This window comes from Tachyglossus aculeatus, chromosome 4 (genome assembly GCF_015852505.1).
Source record: "Tachyglossus aculeatus isolate mTacAcu1 chromosome 4, mTacAcu1.pri, whole genome shotgun sequence".
In the NCBI taxonomy this organism is placed as follows: domain Eukaryota; kingdom Metazoa; phylum Chordata; class Mammalia; order Monotremata; family Tachyglossidae; genus Tachyglossus; species Tachyglossus aculeatus.
In genome coordinates, this window is record NC_052069.1 from 87,512,667 (window position 1) to 87,530,629 (window position 17,963).

Here is a 17,963-nt window from a genome sequence, read left to right on the forward strand (position 1 = left end):
ACAAAATAAAATAAATAGAATAGATATGTACAAATAAATTAAATAAATAAATAAATAGAGTAAAAAAATGTGTTGTGTTTGCTAGGTTGAAAGGAAGAGAAGGGGTAGATGATGATGATGATGAATAAATACGATTGAATGAATGAATCACCTTGTATCCTCCAATGCTTAGAACAGTGCTTCGCAGATAGTAAGCGCTTAACAAATACTATTATTAGTATTGTTATTATTATTATTATTATTATTACTCACTTTACCCCTTGGTTTTCAGGAGTCATCCAAGAGATTGAGGGGATTCCCTGACTCTGAGTAATCCCTAGACCCCCGCCTTCCCCCCTTCTAGACTGTGAGCCCGTTGTTGGGTAGGGACCGTCTCCTATGTTGCTGACTTGGACTCCCCAAGCGCTTAGTACAGTGCTCTGCACACAGTAAGTGCTCAATAAATACGATTTGAATGAATGAAGTGGCAGAACTCGGATTTGAACCCTTTGAACAAAGCCCACTGTTGCATAGGGACTGTCTCTATATGTTGCCAACTTGTACTTCCCAAGCGCTTAGTACAGTGCTCTGCAGACAGTTAGCGCTCAATAAATACGATTGATTGATTGATTGATAACTGAGGCACTGGCTGGGGAGCATCAGGGCTCAAAGTGGCCTTTAATATATTAACGAAAATAACTGTGGCATTTATTTAAGTGCTTACTACATGCACCACGCTCCGTGTTATGTATAGATGAGGTAACTGAGGCACAGAAATTAAGTGACTTGACCAAGTAGACTGTGAGCCCACTGTTGGGTAGGGACTGTCTCTATATGTTGCCAACTTGTACTTCCCAAGCGCTTAGTACAGTGCTCTGCACACAGTAAGCGCTCAATAAATACGATTGACTGATTGATTGATTTTATCTACAGTCAGGCTGAACTGCTTGGCTGAAATGTTAACGGGTGCCACTCTGTGGAAAACGTTAAATAATTTTCACTCTGCTGGAATTTTTCAACAAAAACAGGAAAGTTCCACAGGAAAACATTTCAGGAGTGGTGGGAGTAAGAGAGGGAGGAGGGAGGGAATTACCAAGATTCACTGTGGTTCAAGCCAACAGGCTTTCCAGGAGGTGGCTGGGAATTTTTTTCTATTCCATGACACAATTAAGTTTCCACATTCCCAACCAGGGGAATTCCCCTCTCTCAGTGGAATAGCAATCTTGGGATACAAATTAATTTTATTTTTTGAGTGCTCTTGTGGAGTGCTCCTAACCGTCTCATGAATGGCTAAGTTGTTTTAACAGAGGAAAATCGGCTTACCCTAGGGATTGTGTGAGGAAACATGCATGTGTGTATATATATATATATATATATATATATATATATATGTATGTATAAACATACACACACACACACACACACACATACAAATTATGGTATTTGTTAAGCACTTACTATGTGCCAGGCACTGTAATAAGCACTGGGGTAGATACAAGCTAATCTGGTTAGACAACAGTCCATGTGTTGGACTTCTGTTGTCCAGAAGCAGCTCGGCTCAGTGGAAAGAGCCCAGGCTTTGGAGTCAGAGGTCACGGGTTCAAATCCCGGCTCCACCAATCGTCAGCTGTGTGACCTTGGGCAAGCCACTTAACTTCTCTGGGCCTCAGTTCCCTCATCTGTAAAATGGGGATGAAGACTGTGAGCCCCCCGGGGGACAACCTGATTACCTTGTAACCTCCCCAGTGCTTAGAACAGTGCTTTGCACATAGTAGGCACTTAATAAATGCCATTATTATTATTATTATGTGCCACATGAGGTTCACAGTAAAAACCCCATTTACAGATGAGATAACTGAGGCACAGAGAAACTAACTGACGTCTATCCACTACACCACACTGCTTATCTATGTGTTCCTTTATCTCCTAGGGTCTTGATAATAATAATGTTGGTGTTTGTTAAGCGCTTACTATGTGCCAAGCACCATTCTAAGTGCTGGGATAGACACAAGGTGATCAGGTTGTCCCATGTGGGGCTCACAGTCTTATTCCCCATTTTACAGATGAGGTAACTGAGGCCCAGAGAAGTGACTTGCTCAAGGTCATACAGCAGACAAGTGGCGGAGCTGGAATTAAAACCCATGACCTGCTGACTCCGAGGCCTGTGCTCTATCCACTACACCACGCTGCTTCTCTACCAACGAATAGAGTTGGTAGACACATTCCCTGCCCACAGTGAGCTTACGGTCAAGAGAATGAGATCCCTAACCTCCTTACTCCTGGTTGGCTCTACGGAGTTGGGGTTTCTTTGCCCATTCCCAGGTCGGCTTCTGAAGGAACATGGGAACAAAGTCCTCTTCCCCCTTTTAAATGCTCCTGGTTCATCCAAGTTGAATGAACAGCAGCCGGGGCTGCAGTGTCCCCAGCCCAAGGGGTGAAAAACACTAAACAGAGCGGGGACTTCTTGGGAGTTCATTCATTCATTCATTCATTCAATCGCATTTATTGAGCGCTTACTGTGTGCAGAGCACTGGACTAAGCGCTTGGGAAGTACAAGCTGGCAACATATAGAGACAGTCCCTACCCAACAATAGGGGTGGAAGACAGTCCTGACACGTTAACTTTAATAATCATAATAATAATAATAGTATTTGTTAAGCACTTACTAACTTTTTCTTCCATCTCTTTACTTTTTTTTTTAATGGTATTTGTTAAGCACTAACTACATGCCAGGCAGCGTGGCTCAGTGAGAAGAGCCCGGGCTTGGGAGTCAGAGGTCATGGGTTCTAATCCCGGCTCCGCCACTTGTCAGCTGGGTGACTTTGGGCAAGTCACTTCACTTCTCTGGGCCTCAGTTACCTCATCTGTAAAATGGGAATTAAAAGAGTGAGCCCCACGTGGGAAAACCTGACTAGCCTGCATCCTCCCCAGTGCTTAGAATAGTGGCTGGCACATAGTAAGCGCTTAACAAATGCCATTATTATTATACTAACAGCTGGGGTGGATAAAAGTTGAACAGGTTGGACATAGTTCATGTCCCACGTGGGGCTCACAGTCTGAATCCCCATTTTACAGATGCGGAAACTGAGGCTCAGGGAAGTGAAGCGACTTACCCAAGTTCACACAGCAGACAGGTGGAGGAACCAGGAGTAGAACCCAGGTCCTTCTAACTCCCAGGCCCGTGCTCTATCCATTAGGCCACGCTGCTTCTTCCTCTAACCCCCAGTAGTCTGATCCCATTCTCCAGCCCCAGGAACTTCCCCCATTCCCATCGGTACCAGGTGCAGAGGTCCTGGACATGTGGCTAGGGAATGTGCCTATTAATAATAACAATAATTGTAGTATTTAAACACTTACTATGGGCCACACACCGTTCTAAGTGCCGGGGTAGATACAAGATAGTCATCAATCATCATCAATCGTATTTATTGAGCGCTTACTGTGTGCAGAGCACTGGACTAAGCGCTTGGGAAGTACAAATTGGCAACCTATAGAGACAGTCCCTACCCAACAGTCTAAAAGGGGGAGACAGAGAACAAAACCAAACGTACTAACAAAATAAAATAAATGGAATAGATATGTACAAATAAAATAGAGTTATAAATATGTACAAACATAAATGCATATATACAGGTGCTGTGGGGAAGGGAAGGAGGTAAGATGGGGGGGATGGAGAGGGGGAAGTCGAGTTGGACACTGCTTCTGTCCCAGATGGGGCTTCCAGTCCGAATCCCCATTTTCCCAATGAGGGAATGGGGGCCCAGGGAAGTGAAGTGACTTGCCCAAGGTCACCCAGCGGACAAGTGGTGGAGCCAGGATTAGAAGCTATGGCCTTCTGACTCCAGGCCTGTGCTCTAGCCACTAGGCCACGCTGCTGCTGTTATACGGTTGTACTGTACTCTCCCTAGCCCTTAGTACAGTGCGCTGCACATAGTGAGTGCTCAATAAATACAACTGACTGACCAAGAGCTGCAGAGAAGTGGAAAAGGGAGGTTTCAAGTACACGGTCTCATCCTCCCCAGCAGCTGGATGTCCAGATACCCCTGGCACACAGTCTTTTAGACCGTGAGCCCACTGTTGGGTAGGGACCGTCTCCATATGTTGCCAACTTGTACGTCCCAAGCGCTTAGTACAGTGTTCTGCACACAGTAAGCGCTCAATAAATACGATTGATTGATTGATTGATTGATTGGCCTCGAGAAGCTCCCTCCCTTCATCAGGCTGAGCTGCTTTCTATTGCTTTCTGCAGAGGTCAGTGTTTCTGTAGGAGCGCGCCCAAGGAAAACTGCTGTCATTCACTCAATCAATCATATTTATCAAGCACCTACTGTGTGCAGAGCACCGTACTAAGCGCCTGGGACAGTAAACAGACCCAATCTCTGGCCACAGCGAGCTTCCCTTCAAAGCCCTACTGAGAGCTCACCTCCTCCAGGAGGCCTTCCCAGACTGAGCCCCCTCCTTCCTCTCTCCCTCCTCCCCTTCCCCCTCCCCCCCGCTTTACCTCCTTCCCCTCCCCACAGCACCTGCATCTATGTATATATGTTTGTACGTATTTATTACTCTATTTATTTTATTTGTACATATTTATTCTATTTATTTTATTTCATTAATATGTTTTGTTCTCTGTCCCCCCCTTCTCAACTGTGAGCCCACTGTTGGGTAGGGACCGGCTGTATATGTTGCCAACTTGGACTTCCCAAGTGCTTAGTACAGTGCTCTGCACACAGTAAGCGCTCAATAAATGAATACGATTGAATGAATGAATGAATGAATATAGTCTAGAGAAGCAGCGTGGCTCAAAGGCAAGAGCCCGGGCTTTGGAGTCAGAGGTCATGGGTTCAAATCCCGGCTCTGCCAATTTTCAGCTGTGTGACTTTGGGAAAGTCACTTCACTTCTCTGGGCCTCATCTGGAAAATGGGGATGAAGACTGTGAGCCCCCTGTGGGACAACCTGATCACCTTGTAACCTCCCCAGTGCTTAGAACAGTGCTTGGCACATAGTAAGTGCTTAATAAATGCCATTATTATTATTATTATTATTATTATTATTATTAGAGTCTACAGTCTTCTTGGTGTCCTGTCCCAAGCCCTATGAGCAGAGGGCATCGGAGACTACTGTTGCTGTGGAGCAAGGCTCCATCCATGAGTTGGTGCTGGAGGCGAATGGCAGCAGAAGAGCAGGAGGGTTACGTTGTGCCCGTGTGAAGGAAGAGCTCTGCACATGCCCTCGGCACCACGGCCATGCACTAAGACCTCAGGGCGGTGCCAACTTCTCCAGTATATTTCAGGGTGGAGAGTGCATTCCCTCCCAGGAACGAGAGGAAGGAAGGGGAAAGCAGAAGTTCTCAGAATAAAGACAAAAGGGAAAGGAAGGAAGAAGGAGGACGGGCCAAGGCAGAGGGAAATGGGAGGGCGGGAAAGAGAAAAACACAGAGAAAGAAAATCGCACAACAAAGGAAAGAAAGTTCAAAAGGGGAGGATTAAAAAGAGGAAGAGCCGGGATAACAAAAAATACGTAAGAAAACGGGAAGGCGGCCCAAGTGAGAATGAAGGGAGAAAGAAACTGGGGTGACGTCGGAAAGAAGTGGATAAAGATGTGTGGGGAGAAGAGTGGGAAAATATGTCAAGGATAATGGAAATTAGATAGGAGACGGTGTGGAGCGGTGGGTGGGAAAACTGGTAGTGTATTTTTGAATCATTCATTAACCCTTGGGTTATCTCAATATCTCTTTTCTGACGTTCTGAGGGACCCACTTGGTAGTTTGGCTTAACGAGAGTTCCTGAACATTTTTTCCCAGGAAAGACATTATTTTTGTTTCTGTGGAAAATGAGGAAAGGCCCACCAAGAAAAAACAACCACAGTTCTCATTAACTGCCGGCACACTAATTAAGTTAAATGTGCCCTACCTCCTTTCCCTCCCCACAGCACTTGTATATATTTGTACAGATTTATTACTCTATTTATTTTACTTGTACAAATTTACTATTCTATTTATTTTGTTGATGATGTGCATATAACTTTAATTCTATTTGTTCTGACGATTTTGGCACCCATCTACATGTTATCTTTTTGTTATCTGTCTCCCGCTTCTAGATTGTGAGCCTGTTGTTGGGTAGGGACCATCTCTGTATGTTGCCGACTTGTACTTCCCAAGCCCTTAGTGCAGTGCTCTGCACACAGTAAGCGCTCAATAAATACAATTGAATGAATTTAGCCTGAGCGTCAATTGATCAGAAGCTAATTCAGTGCATTTCATTCCATTAGTGTTCTCCATCAAGGGTTCACAAGTTACTGCTAATGGAAGTCCCTTTAGATACTCTTTGTGTTTCCACAGAGCAGGTTAATATGACTAGGCAGCTGACATCTGTTTCCATTCTTCAAAAAGAATTAAAATAAAACTAACTCGGAGAACTTTATCAAGGGGTTAAGTCTTACTGCCTTAGGTGAGCAGATCTAAGGGGCAGACTCCCTTGTCTCCTCCATTTTCCTATTGCTTAACTCCTCCAAAGGATAACATATTTGCAAGGGTCTCTAAGGAGGCTCCACTGCATTTAAATGATAATTAAAGACGGTATGTCTCAGCTTTCTTGAAGAGACCCCTCTTAATAGACAAAGTTTAACTGGGAAGGGAAACATCTGCCCAAATTTCAATCCAGAGACACTGTAAAGTGATTTCCACAACGAGATGAATTGTTCAATGGGAGGAAGACTTGTCTCACAAAGTGAGACTGAATTCCTCAAGCTATTTGAAAGAGTTAATGAAGAGAGGTACTCACCCAAATACCCAACACTGTGTTCCTACTCGTTTGCATTGTGTATCGGTGAGGTAAGCGTAATATTGCCTGAAAGAAAAATGCAAGCGTTGAAATTTCCTGAAAACTTCTAAAAAGGTTTAGCTGGAAAAATGCTTCACTATGCAAACTGACTAAAGACACGTTAACTCCTGTTCTGGGTCTTCAGAGGTGCACGGTGTGGGTGGTTCTGCAGAGAGTGAAGGCTCACGCTCAGCATAAATCTGTTCTTTCCACATAATCCAGCTTGAGGTTGTGCTGCAGGAGTAGACTTGAGGTGAGAAATCACCTTTTGGGCATTTGGATGCTTTGTGTGATGTGCCAAAACAACAGAATAGAAATTAAAAAATAATAACTGTGGTATTTGTTAAGCACTACGTGTCAAACACTGTACTAAGCACTGGGATAGATACAAAATAATCAAGTTTGACACGGGGCTCACAGTCTAAGTAGAAGGGAGAAGAGGTACTGGATCCCCATTTTGTAAATGAGGGAACTGAGGCACAGAGAAGTGAAGTGATTTGCCGAAGGTCACACAGCTGATAAATGGCTGAGCCGGGATTAGAACCTAGGTCCTCTGACTCCCAAGCCTGTGTTCTTTTCACTTAGGCCATGCTGCTTCCTAAAATGTTCTTTTTCATTTCTCTGGCTAAGCCCAAGCACCAACAGTGTGTTTTCCCATGAGGCTTTACTTGATGCTGTTGAGATCATTTCTGAGCCCAACTCCCCATCATCGATGCTGCCTTGGACTTTCCACAGTAAAAAGATGCTGATTAAGATTGTGAGTCAAGACTGCAGAGTCCGGCTATGGAAAGTGGAACGAGACTCCGCATCCATTGCCATATGGGGAAAAACCTCTATGGGCCATTTTAGCACCCGTGTTCAGATGGATTTGTTTATTTATCGACTAGCCTGATTGTGAATTTTATCATCTGAATCTATTCTCTTACACTTCTCACCTCCACTAGATGATAAGCTACTTGAGGGCAGGGACTTCGTCATTTACTATGATCTGTTCCCCAACCATTTAGTATCGAAAGTGGAACGAGACTCCGCATCCATTGCCATATGGGGAAAAACCTCTATGGGCCATTTTAGCACCCGTGTTCAGATGGATTTGTTTATTTATCGACTAGCCTGATTGTGAATTTTATCATCTGAATCTATTCTCTTACACTTCTCACCTCCACTAGATGATAAGCAACTTGAGGGCAGGGACTTAGTATCATCAATCGTATTTATTGAGCGCTTACTGTGTGCAGAGCACTGTACTAAGCGCTTGGGAAGTACAAATCCTGGTCTGCACACTGGTGCTCAATAAATGAAGATGATAACATAGGGTCCTTATGGACTAAAGCCAGGCCTGAAGTAATGCCATAAGGTCAGAAGGGCTCCGGAACCTTCCAACTGCCCCATGCCCTCATCCAGGTTCCCCACAGAGGCATTTAATCAATCAATCAATCATATTTATTGAGTGCTTACTGTGTGCAGGACACTGTACTAAGCACTTGGAAGAGAACACTATAGCAGAGTTGGTAGACATGTTCCCTGATTTAATGAAGACAAGCCCACAGCGAGCTTACAATCTAGAGGGGGAGGCTGACATTAATCATTTCACTTATCTGTGTTTCCATTTCCTAATGTATAAAATGAGAGCAGAATACCTCTTTTCCCTGTGTGGGACAGAGACTGTCAACTCTGACGTTGGTGTATGTACCCCAGCGCTTAGCAAAGTGCTCTGATGTAAGAGCTTAATAAATACCATTACTATCACTGTTTCCAGGAAGGTTTTCTCTTCACTGAATTTTTTTTTTAATGAAAAACTGATGTGATCCTAAGAAACTCGCCCATTTTAATCTTTTAAGAAGAACATAGTGCGGTTCTCTCTCAACCTACTGTGTGCCTCTGCAGTGTGTTTCATTTTGGAAAAACCTTACTGGTCAGCCCACTGCTGATCTGTGGCTATTTTGAAACAGTGGAAGGGAGGAAAGTGAATGTGGCTACCTTAGAGCGTAAGCTCCTGGAGGGAACGGAACAAGGTCTAGCTTACTTTGTTGGGTACTAAACTCAGCACAGTACTGGATAAAGCCGGGTTCTTAATATTTATGATGATGTGAGGGACGAGAGGCTACAAGGGAGAGACTGCACTGTGTCTACTCTTGCCTGAAAGAAATATGGAGGAAGAATCCATCTGCACCAAGCCTTGCCCTGGACCTCTCTGTCTAGTTGGAAAATACATTAAAAGAGATGAGAGCAACTTAGAGGAACCATTTCTATGGTTATTAATGGAGGAATTTACTTTTTAAGTGTTTCATTTACATTCTCGTGCCTCTAGACTGTAAGCTCAATGTGGGTAGGGAATGTGTCTCTTATACGGTACTCTCCCAAAGCACTTAGTACAGTGCCCTGCAGACACGTAGGCACTCAAATTTGTTTGGTTGATTGATAGTGCCCACTGGTCACAGACTTCTTCCTGCAGAGACAAGCTTGGCACACCTCATCAACAACAAATCACAGCCAAACCACTCAATTAGGAAATCGAAGAGGTTGGAATCCACTAAAAGTCAGGCGGAGTTTGATTAGACAGAAAGGGAGAGCATACACATCAAAGAAACCTTCTGAGGGAAATGTCCTACGTTAGGCTGCAAATTGCTTGAGGGAGGAGACTGAGTCTTTTCTATGTTCCCCAAGCTGCTAATACTGGGCCCTGCTCTCAGGAGATGCCTAAAAAATGCTGTGGATCCTAATTTCACAGCACAGCCCTGAGAACCACTGGTATGTACGTTTCAGTTGGTTCTTAATAAGGACAAAGAAGGCCATGATCTTTAACGTTGTGTCGAAGGGCACAGAGGCAGAAAGTGATGGCTAGTAAATTCTAGTTTCCTTTCTGGTACACTGGGAGAATTATCCTCTCCTTTGCCTCAGTATTTTCATATTAAACTCAGGATATTTTTAATTGGGGCATAAATAATAAAAAGTAAACATCCCCAATGGGATTAGAAGTTAAAAGGGGTAAATGCAATGAGTTGAGGTGCCAGTGATGAGCTAACCCTGTCCAAAAAGGTGCATAGTTGAAAGGTATTGATGTCAAAAGTTTGAGGTCTTGAATTTTTTTTAATGATCCTATGGTACTGTCTGAGGGACAGTAAGGACCCTTGAAATTCTGGACGCATGATCCATTTTAAATGCGTTTTCTTTCAAGACCCACTGTTTCCCTTCTCCTCCCCTCACTCCACATACTCATTTCTTCCCTGTGCTGAAGTACATATAAAATAAATTAGCATTCTCAGTGAGTCCACATACAAAAGTTACCTCACAGTGGGTGCGGTGATGCCACCAATAAAGAGAATCCTACACCAACTTAAAGGGTGACTTGCTTGGAATACAAAGATGTGCTTCAAGAAGAAAGTGTTCAACTCCGTCAGCTAAAAAGAAAAGAGCAGTTGGTCAACAAGCTTTATCCGGTACGTTCTTATGTTTAGTCCCTGGGAAATTATCCTCTGAAAGTTTCCAAAACAGTTTTGTCATCCTTGGAATAATAGCTGAGAGAGGAGAGGGTGGTGGGACCTTGGGGAAAAAGGTGCCACCGAACCTATTCATAATTCCCCACCACAGTTATTAAAAGCCACCTCTTCTGTTACCTGCAGATGACATTTAAGAGGTCACTCAGGAGGTGGAGTGGATGGAAGAGGTGTCACCCCTCCACCTCAGATAATTCCAAAAGAAATACTCAGGAATGGGAATAATTTTGTGCCTTTTAAGTATTTCTGCAAATATGATCTTACTCACCTTTTTCATGTCACCAGAGACTTTCAGATTGTGAGCCCCCAGAGCAAATGGAACCATGTTTAATTCCCCCCTGAGTATTCTTTCCCAAAGCTTACTTAGCACAGTGCTTGGCACACAGTAAGCGCTTTATAGAAACTATTACTACTACTCTAATGAGCTAGGAGTAAGGCCTGGGACAGTTCCTAATAAAATGTCCTTCATACTGTGGGGATTCATTAAATGCTGCTGACTAATTTGAGATGTTAGAAATGCCGATAACGCGGCCCAATCCTCTGGTCAGGGATCTCCCGGCCTTTGGAAGATACACATTAGTTCAATCATCCAAGCTCAGGGCCTGTAAGAAAATTAGCCCACACTTGAAATCAACCAATTAATCAACCATATTTTATCGAGCACTTACTGTGTGCAGAACACTGTACTAAGCATTTGGGGGAGTATTCACTCATTCGATCGTATTTACTGAGTACTTACTGTGTGCAGAGCACTGTGTAAAGTACTTGGAAGAGTACAATATAACAATAAACAAGACACATTCCCTGCCCAGAATGAGCTTACAGTTGAGATAGACATTAACATAAATAAATAAATTATAGATATGCCCATCAGTGCTGTGGGGCTGGGAAGTTAGCGTATACTCATGAATAAAGGGAGCAAGTCGGGGTGACACAAAAGGGAGTGGGAGACAAAAAAAAAAAGGAGGGTTTAATCAGGGAAGGTCTCTTGGAGGAGATGTGCCTTCAGTAAGACTTTGAAGGAGGGGGAAGAGCAATTGTCCTTTGGACTTGAGGAGGGAAGGCGTTCTAGGCCAGAGGCAGGACGTGGGCGAGGGATCGACGGCAAGGTAGACGAGATTGAGGTACAGTGAGAAGGTTAGCGTTAGAGAAGCCAAGTGAGTGGGCTGGGTTATAGCAAGAGAGCAGTGAGGTGAGGTAGGAGGGGGCAAGGTGAGTGAGTGCCTTAAAGCCAATGGTGAGGAGTTTCTGTTTGACGCAGAGGTGGATCAATCAATCAATCGTATTTATTGAGCGCTTACTGTGTGCAGAGCACTGGACTAAGCGCTTGGGAAGTACAAGTTGGCAACATATAGAGACAGTCCCTACCCAACAATGGGCTCACAGACTAAAAGGGGGAGACAGAGAACAAAACCAAACATGCTAACAAAATAAAATAAATAGAATAGATAGGTACAAGTAAAATTAATAAATAGAGTAATAAATATGTACAAACATATATACATATATACAGGTGTTGTGGGGAAGAGAAGGAGGTAAGATGGGGGGGATGGAGGGGGGGATGGAGAGGGGGACGAGGGGGAGAGGAAGGAAGGGGCTCAGTCTGGGCAGGCCTCCTGAAGGAGGTGAGCTCTCAGCAGGGCCTTGAAGGGAGGAAGAGAGCGAGCTCGGCGGATGGGCAGAGGGAGGCCATTCCAGGCCAGGGGGAGGACGTGGGCCGGGGGTCGCTGGCGGGACAGGCGAGAACGAGGTACGGTGAGGAGGTTAGCGGCGGAGGAGCGGAGGGTGCGGGCTGGGCTGGAGAAGGAGAGAAGGGAGGTGAGGTAGGAGGGGGCCAGGGGATGGACAGCCTTGAAGCCCAGGGTGAGGAGTTTCTGCCTGATGCGCAGATTGATTGGTAGCCACTGGGTGGATGGATGGGTGGGTGGATGGTAACCACTGGAGTTTCCTGAGGAGGGGAAAAACATGGCCTTCCTATCTTACCTCTCATGTCTCCTACTATAGACCAGCCTACACACTTTGCCCCTCTGGCACCAGCTTTCTCACTGTCTCTTGATCTCGTCTTTCTCACTGCTGACCCCTTTCCCCGCGTTCTCCCTTTGGCCCAGAACTTCCTCCCTTCCTTATATGACAGACCACCATTCTCCCCACCTCCAAAGCCTTACTACGGTTACAACTTCTCCATAAGGCCTTCCCCAATTAAGTCCTTTTCCCTGATTCCATCTTCCATCTGCGTCACTTATGCCCTTGGGTTTAACTGTGTGAACATTAATAATAATAATAATAATAATGATAATGGCATTTATTAAGCGCTTACTATGTGCAAAGCACTGTTCTAAGCGCTGGGGGGGTTACAAGGTGATCAGGTTGTCCCACGGGGGGCTCACAGTCTTATCCCCATTTTCCAGATGAGGTAACTGAGGCCCAGAGAAGTGAAGTGACTTGCACAAAGTCACACAGCTGACAACTGGCAGAGCCGAGATCTGAACCCATGACCTCTGACTCCAAAGCCCGGGCTCTTTCCACTGAGCCACGCTGCTTCTCTACATTTATTTCACCCTTACCCCCATGGAACTTATGTACAAATCTATAAATTACTTATTTACATTAATGTCTGTCTCCTCCTCCAGACAGTAAGTTCGTTGTGAGCATGGAACATGTCTACCAATTCTGTTGTATTACACTCTCCCTAATGCTTAGTATAGTGCTGTGCACATAGTAAGTGCTCAATAAATACCATTGATCAGTTGATGAGGGGAGTGGGGAAAGGAGAAGGATCGGTAAAAATTCTGCAGTAATAAAACCCTTGGGCAAGATTGTATCAACATTTTCAGGCTGCATTAACAGTAGCATATGGTTTTGTAAACTATCATTCTCATGGCTGATTGTTTGAGCAGTATTTCTCAAGCCCGGTGTCGTGACACCCTGGTGTACTACATCCTACGGGATGAGCTTGGCCACGGTTGGTATAAGGTTTTGCTATACTTCACTTCTCCTTTCATATCCTCTCCTTCTCCTCTCAACTGATGTTCAGTATTGGGATTTGGGATACATAATTTCCAAGAAACGGGGGACATTTCTATAAATATTTGTGACTTATTTAGACTTTCAGGCTTTACTTAAAAAAAAAACAAACTCAAACCCACAAATTTCAAACAAAATAAAACCAACTAACCGGATTGGGGACAATTCTGGGGACCCGATATAGCTGCTAAATCAACTTACTTTCTGAACCCGAAACGAACAGCTGGTAGAACTAGTCTAGGGAGCGTAAGGTTAACTCCTGATATTCTCTCTGTAAAAATAAATATTTGTAGCATTCGTCTCCTTCTGCCTGGGGCTTTCTTTCATTCATTCATTCATTCATTCATTCAATCAATCGTATTTATTGAGCGCTTACTGTGTGCAGAGCACTGTACTAAGCACTTGGGAAGTACAGGCTTAGTGAGAAGGGAAAGGTTAGGTGATTTAGCTGTAGGGGTAAGGTTATTGTGGCAGGTAATATCCTCACAAAGGCTCTCAGAAAATGACAACACATTTTTAATGACATACAATTGCCCAAATTTGCTCAGTACTGCAATGCTCCTCCTAGAACTTCTTCCCTCCAGAATGGAGTAAACAAGGGTGTTTTGGATAACTTCAAAATCAACAATAAATTTCCTTGCAAGCAGCACAGGAATGCCCCTATTTACAGTTCTTGGTTCTCTAAAAATCAGACTACGGTGTCTACAGCTGGAACATTATCAAATACCACAATGATCTTAGAAAAATGTACCCATTACGTTCTTGGAAAGTTCTTAGAATGTCACATACTAAAACGTAACCTGAAGTGTGGTCTCCCACACTGTTTTCATTCAGATATAAAGTCATCCCATAAAGCAAGATGTTGCTTGTGTTATCCTTGTGTTTAACTGTTGCAGTTTGCTGGCTTAAAGGAGACAACACTGCAGCTGGAAAATATTTTTAAATTATACCAGCTTCTGATTTCCCAAACGGAGGTTTTTTTTTATAAATTTACCTGCCAGATGATCATGAAAAGGTATATGCCAGCCACTCTCTGAAATGACGACTTGGGGTCAAACCAGCGAACGTAGGTCCAGCTAGCAGGAGTGAACTGTAGCACGGCTCTTTTGATTTTCCCTGTAGTGGTGTGAATGTCCCTAGAACAAAAAATGGCTACAATGAAGGCTCAGAAGAGATAAAGAGGGAAAATAGATATTCAGCTATTCTGTAACAAAAGAACTGAGGTCCGGGAATCCCTTTCCTTTTGCTTGCTTAAACAATGGACTGCTCATTTATAATGGAGAAGATGTAAAGAAGCAGGCTCAATGTTGTTTCAATGAAGATGTGATCAGCAGACTGCAGTACAGATGATCCAAAAAACAGTTCTATTCAACACTCATCCACGAAAGAAAGGTAAGTCCTTGAGCTGCCCCAGCCGTAGACATGAATGCCAAGAAGAAAATGGCATTATATGTTAGTCTTTTTCCAGTTCCCCAGACACAAGGCACCCATTCCTCCATTTCTAGACTGTAAGCCCTTTGTTGGGTAGGGCCCCTCTCTACATGTCGCCAACTTGTACTTCCCAAGCGCTTAGTACAGTGCTCTGCACACAGTAAGCTGTCAATATGGTTGAATGAATTTCTGTTCCTTTCCTTGTCGTGGGACCAAATGCAACCCAATGCAGAAGCTGGATTTGAGCATCAGAGCACAAGACAAGGGATCAACAGCTTCAGGAACCTCAACTTTTAAAAGAGATAAAAATCAGGCCTTCTGATATTGATTTTTCTATCTCCTTACCTGCCCCCTCCAACAAAGCTATATTCTGTCAATCAATTAATTTTCTTTATAGAGCATTTACTGTGTACAGAGCCCTGTACTAAGCACTTGGGATAGTACAACAGAGTTGGTGGATGTGTTCCCTGCCCACAAGGAACTTACAGTCCAGAGGGGGAGGCAGGCTTTAAAATAAATTAAGGCGATGTACATAAGTGCTGAGAAAGGATACAAATCCAAGTGCAAGGGTTACACAAGAGGTTACACAAGACCGTAAGCTCATTATGGGCAGGGAATGTGCCTGTTTTTTGTTATACTGTACTCTCCCAAGCACTTGGTACAATGTTTTGCTCACAGTAAGCGCTCAATGAATATGAATGAATGAAAAGGGGAAATGAGGGCTTAGTCAAGGAAGGCCTCCTGGAGAGGTGATTTTTAGTAAGACTCTGAGGAAAGGGAGAGGGATGGTCTGTAGAGACATGAAGAGGGAGGGAGGGAGGGAATTTCAGGCCAGAGGCAGGACGTGGGCGAGGGGTTGCCAGTGAGGTAGACGAAATGAAGATGTACAGTGAGTAGGCTGGTGCAGAGGAGTGAAGTGAGCGAGTTAGGCTGTAGCAGGAAATCAGTGAGATAAGATAGGAGAGCACAAGATGATTTTCTAAGACTTAGTTCAGTGCCCTGAACATAATAAGCACTTAATAAATACCACTACTGCTACAACTATGGCTACTACTACTAATATTATAAGTGATTTGGTCCCTGGCCCTTCTTCTGCAAATTCTAGTTTGGTGCCGCAGAATGAAACCAAAGTCTCAAACGAAACACAGGTTGTAATGTGTACAGAGATGACGCAGTCAACTCCTGATTATTCTTCTCGAATTTATGGATTATTCAAAATGTCTTGACCCTCCCTCCTACTCCACTGCCTTTCTCTACCCACATTTTGGCTGTTTAATCACTTCCTACCCCTTTTACCTCAGGATATGTAGTAGGGGTATGAAGAAGAGGTGAAACTCAAAGCAGTTTTTCTTATATTGAAGTGCATATCCAATGTTTACTTATTTATATTAATGTCTGTCTCCCCACCTAGACTGTAAGCTTGTAGTGGACAGGGACCGTGTCTACCAGCTATGATATACTGTACTCTCCCAAGCGCTTAGTACAGTGCTTGGCACCTAGTGAGCCCTCTAGACCGTATGCTCCTCGTGGTCAGGGAATGTGCCTAATGTTGTATTGTACTCTCTCAAGTGCTTAGCACAGTGCTCCGCACACAGTAAGCACTCAAGGAATACGACTGAAGGAATAAATACCATTGATTGATTGATTCTACTTAGTCATATTATAAAGGGTAGTTGGGAGACGAGGCTGAAATGAATGGTTTCAATGAAGTTTTGGGGTTATTTGTGGATTTCAATAATCAATGGATCCTTGCCCCCCTCCATTCCCAGGGTAGAGAACAGCCTGAATCAACAAGGCATACTGACATGAGGGATGGACTCTCCAATGAATGCTTAAACATAAACGAAGAAAGATCACTACTTAATTGCAAGAAGACTTACTTGAAGCTTGCCCAGTGATAAGTCCTCATTTCTAAAAATCGGCAGACTACCATGCCTAGCCAGATACCACCTCCATTACACAAGAGGATGTCCAGAATGACTTGATCCCACCAGCATTCCGCAAAATTTGGTAGAAGGTGCATGAAGAAAAGCTACAGAATAAAGGAAAAAGATGAGACCTATACAGCCCTGAAAAATGATTTACTACAGATTACACTTCAGAAAAAAAAAATGATCTGAAACATTAAACATATCAATTTACTTTTCTTCCGGGCTCAACAGGCTCTTTACTGTTATCTGTGCTCTCCCTTCCATCCTTCTCCTGCACAAATGTGCAGGTATACAATAACCCCAACCATAACTCCCTCTTTTATTGTATATCTGCCCTCCTAATTTTATTCCCAATTTAAGAAAATACCAGTTAGCACCCTGCAGAGCAATAGTATTATATGGGTTGAGGGATAAGGAGGAAAATGAGAGAAAACATTTTCAGAAGTGAAATTTGTACTTATTCCAATCAGTTCCTCAGGAATTGAAGCTATATTGTACAGAATCAGCTCTATAGCCATGTAAGTAAAATAGTGATGAACCTAAATATTAAATATCGAATTGAAAGTGTTTAAACTGCAGTATTGCCAGCTTTACAAGCACTTATTTGAATGTCCATCTAACAAGAAGATTTATATAAAAAAATCATTCAATGCTAATGAAACTTAAGAGCTTTACACCTGCAAGATGAAAATCAAATTGGATTCTGCTACGATCCTAACTTGGCAACTTCAAGTCAGACTGAAAAAAACATGTCATCATCATCATCATCATTATACTATACTAAGCGCTGGGGTAGATATAAGATAACCAGGTCAGACACAGTCCTTGCTTATGTCCCTGAAGGAGGGAGAACAGGTAACAAATCCCATTTTACAAGTGAGGAAACTGAAGCACTGAAGTCAAGTGACTTGCCCAAGACTGCCTAGCAGGCAAGTGACAGAACTGGAATTAGAACCCAGGTCCTCTGATTCCCAGGCCTGTGTTCTTTCCACTTGGCCATGTTGCTTCTGTACCGGACATTATAGGCAAGCAAAATGTGCCAAATAAGTGCCCTCTTATTAATGTTTCTCTTGATATTTTTATTTCATCTTTTAGCTTCATTTATCATCCCCACAGTGACACTTTCGGGGTAACGTGTCAGGCTTTTGAGCTTAATTTGGAGCAGGATGGCTTCGGTTTGGGCATTAGGAAGAACTTCCTACCTTACTAGATAATGACCCAGGAAGACAGACAATTCCAGGAGTTTCCTTCTCTGGAAATTTTGAAGGCACAAAGACAACTTAGA

The 17,963-nt window shown here is 43.6% G+C and overlaps 1 protein-coding gene across 1 annotated transcript in view; it reads right to left on the reverse strand.

Annotated features, from left to right (window-relative positions):
* The window catches only part of PTDSS1 (phosphatidylserine synthase 1), a 76,687-nt gene that overhangs the window by 15,255 nt on the left and 43,469 nt on the right, over positions 1 to 17,963 (reverse strand). Inside the window, exons 6-9 of the mRNA XM_038745411.1 lie at positions 16,628 to 16,779; positions 14,311 to 14,452; positions 10,084 to 10,196; positions 6,757 to 6,822 (exon numbers count right to left, since the gene is read on the reverse strand). Coding sequence (XP_038601339.1) covers positions 6,757 to 6,822; positions 10,084 to 10,196; positions 14,311 to 14,452; positions 16,628 to 16,779 — 473 coding nt within the window. The remainder of the gene's footprint in view (positions 1 to 6,756; positions 6,823 to 10,083; positions 10,197 to 14,310; positions 14,453 to 16,627; positions 16,780 to 17,963) is intronic.